The sequence below is a fragment of the Anarhichas minor genome, unplaced genomic scaffold, assembly GCF_050575085.1.
Source record: "Anarhichas minor isolate MPS153535 unplaced genomic scaffold, ASM5057508v1 ptg000073l, whole genome shotgun sequence".
In the NCBI taxonomy this organism is placed as follows: Eukaryota; Metazoa; Chordata; class Actinopteri; order Perciformes; family Anarhichadidae; genus Anarhichas; species Anarhichas minor.
In genome coordinates this window covers 3,395,855-3,397,490 of record NW_027466519.1, presented here as the reverse complement: position 1 = coordinate 3,397,490, position 1,636 = coordinate 3,395,855, and the positions used below count along the sequence as shown (strand labels likewise).

The 1,636-nt window shown below is 49.6% G+C and overlaps 1 protein-coding gene across 1 annotated transcript; it reads right to left on the bottom strand.

The window, feature by feature from the left end:
* Positions 1–450: 450 nt before the first annotated feature.
* Positions 451–1,107, bottom strand: LOC142935413 (growth arrest and DNA damage-inducible protein GADD45 gamma-like). Its single transcript, XM_076079783.1, has 3 exons — positions 1,007–1,107; positions 690–897; positions 451–564 (listed from the first exon to the last, which is right to left on the bottom strand). The coding sequence occupies exons 1-3, from the start codon at positions 1,105–1,107 to the stop codon at positions 451–453; spliced, it is 423 nt and encodes a 140-aa protein (XP_075935898.1).
* Between the last annotated feature and the right edge of the window lie 529 nt (positions 1,108–1,636).

The following is a 1,636-nucleotide window of genomic DNA, read 5'->3' as shown; positions in this document are numbered from 1 at the left end:
ATTGCAACTGTTGTCATGTTGCTCAGCAAAGAGGACATCATTAAAAAAGTCTTTTTTTTAAGAACGCCTCTTCCTCAGCACCGCTTCTTCTCCTGCTGCGCGTGCTTCAACGTGCGACGTTCGCTCTGTGGGACCACAGGACGCAGAACTCGCATCTCCTTCCTCTCCAAACCTCATCCACACAAAGAATGAGGGTCGATGTGTCGCTCTTGCGGCATACCTGACCTCATTCACATAAAGAATGAGAGTCATCTTGGCATGGACGGGACAAGAGGCGACGGTTCACGGGGGGGGGGGCCCTCTCGGGGCCGGCGCCGTGCTGCCTGGATGGGAATCCTCCTCAGGAGTATCCAGGGATGAGCAGAAACAGGGTCATCCTCTTCATCAGGATGAGTATTTCCAGATAAGAAGCTTCACAGCATCTGAGCAAGAGAGGAGCCGAGGCCCAGATCAACGCTCGGGGAGGCTGATCTCAGGAACCCAGTCGCTCAGACTGCGGCTCTCCTCGCAGAACAGGTGCAGCTTCTCCAGAGCAGGGTCCTCCCAAGACCCATCAGCTGGGTTCTGTTCAAACAGGAAGAGGAAAGAGGCTTTAGTTGTGTGTTCCTTTCACAAAAAAACATCACGTAGCCTATAGACTTGTGAAATGATCTATAATCACACAATCTGGTTATCTGAGCTCTACATACCGTGATGAGGACGCAGTGAGCATCTTCAAGCTGCTCCGCCTTGTCACCAACAATCTCAGCCAGACGCTGCATGTCGCTCACTCTGACGATGCTGATGTCGTTGTCGAAGCAGAAGGACTGGATGAGGGTGAAGTGGATCTGCAGAGCGATGTCGCACTGGAAATCCTCATCCATGGCCAGGACGCAGAAAGACACACTGTCCGGGTCACTGTGGATAAAGAAAAGTCACCTGTTAGCTGCTGCTGTTAGAGAGGGATCATGTCGGCTGGTCATAGAGGATGCCAAAGTCATATTCAAGTCATGTTTAGTTTACTTACTCAGTCATAATTTTAGCGCTCTCGTAGACTCCAACAGTGAGTCGATCTTCGCTCTGAGCACAGAGCAGAGCTTCCTTCAGAGATTTCCCAGGAGACTGCATGGTGATCGTTTAGCTTTAAGGTTCAGCTGATGTGGTCAGAAAGTCCAGAGAAGAGTGTTTGTGCTTCCTCTAAGGCTCTGCCAGCATTTATACTGCAGACCCGGCACACGCTCACTCTCTGATTGGCCGTTTGGGAAACAATGACTACAGCAGGCCTGCAGCCCCCGCCCCACCCTCAGGGACGCGTGCCTATAGAAAAGTCTTAGAAAGTCGGGGGACGTTTTAGTTGAAAGGATCAGATGTAGAAACTCTGACCTTTTGAAATGTTTCTTTCAGCTTACAGGAATAATGAAACCACACAGGGAGACCACACTGTCGTCAAAGTCCTCCAAGTTCTGGAAGAATTAGAAGCAACCAATACCTCCCATTCAAACAGGAACCATACGAGGTTGTCCATGTTCACAATCTACAGCACTTTACATCACAGCTGAACATTTTGCAAACCATGCCATTGAGTGGGATGTTTCAATGTTGTGTTTTTGACATTCCAGGCAGCCATTGACTTCCATTCATTTCCAACATTTCTGCA

Excerpts from the sequence above, each read along its gene's own strand:
- LOC142935413 (XM_076079783.1), bottom strand. The coding sequence starts at position 1,107 with ATGCAGTCTCCTGGGAAATCTCTGAAGGAAGCTCTGCTCTGTGCTCAG. Across the intron at positions 898-1,006 it reads AGCGCTAAAATTATGACTGA|TGACCCGGACAGTGTGTCTT; the intron begins GTAAGTAAACTA and ends CTTTATCCACAG. Across the intron at positions 565-689 it reads CTCACTGCGTCCTCATCACG|AACCCAGCTGATGGGTCTTG; the intron begins GTATGTAGAGCT and ends CTGTTTGAACAG.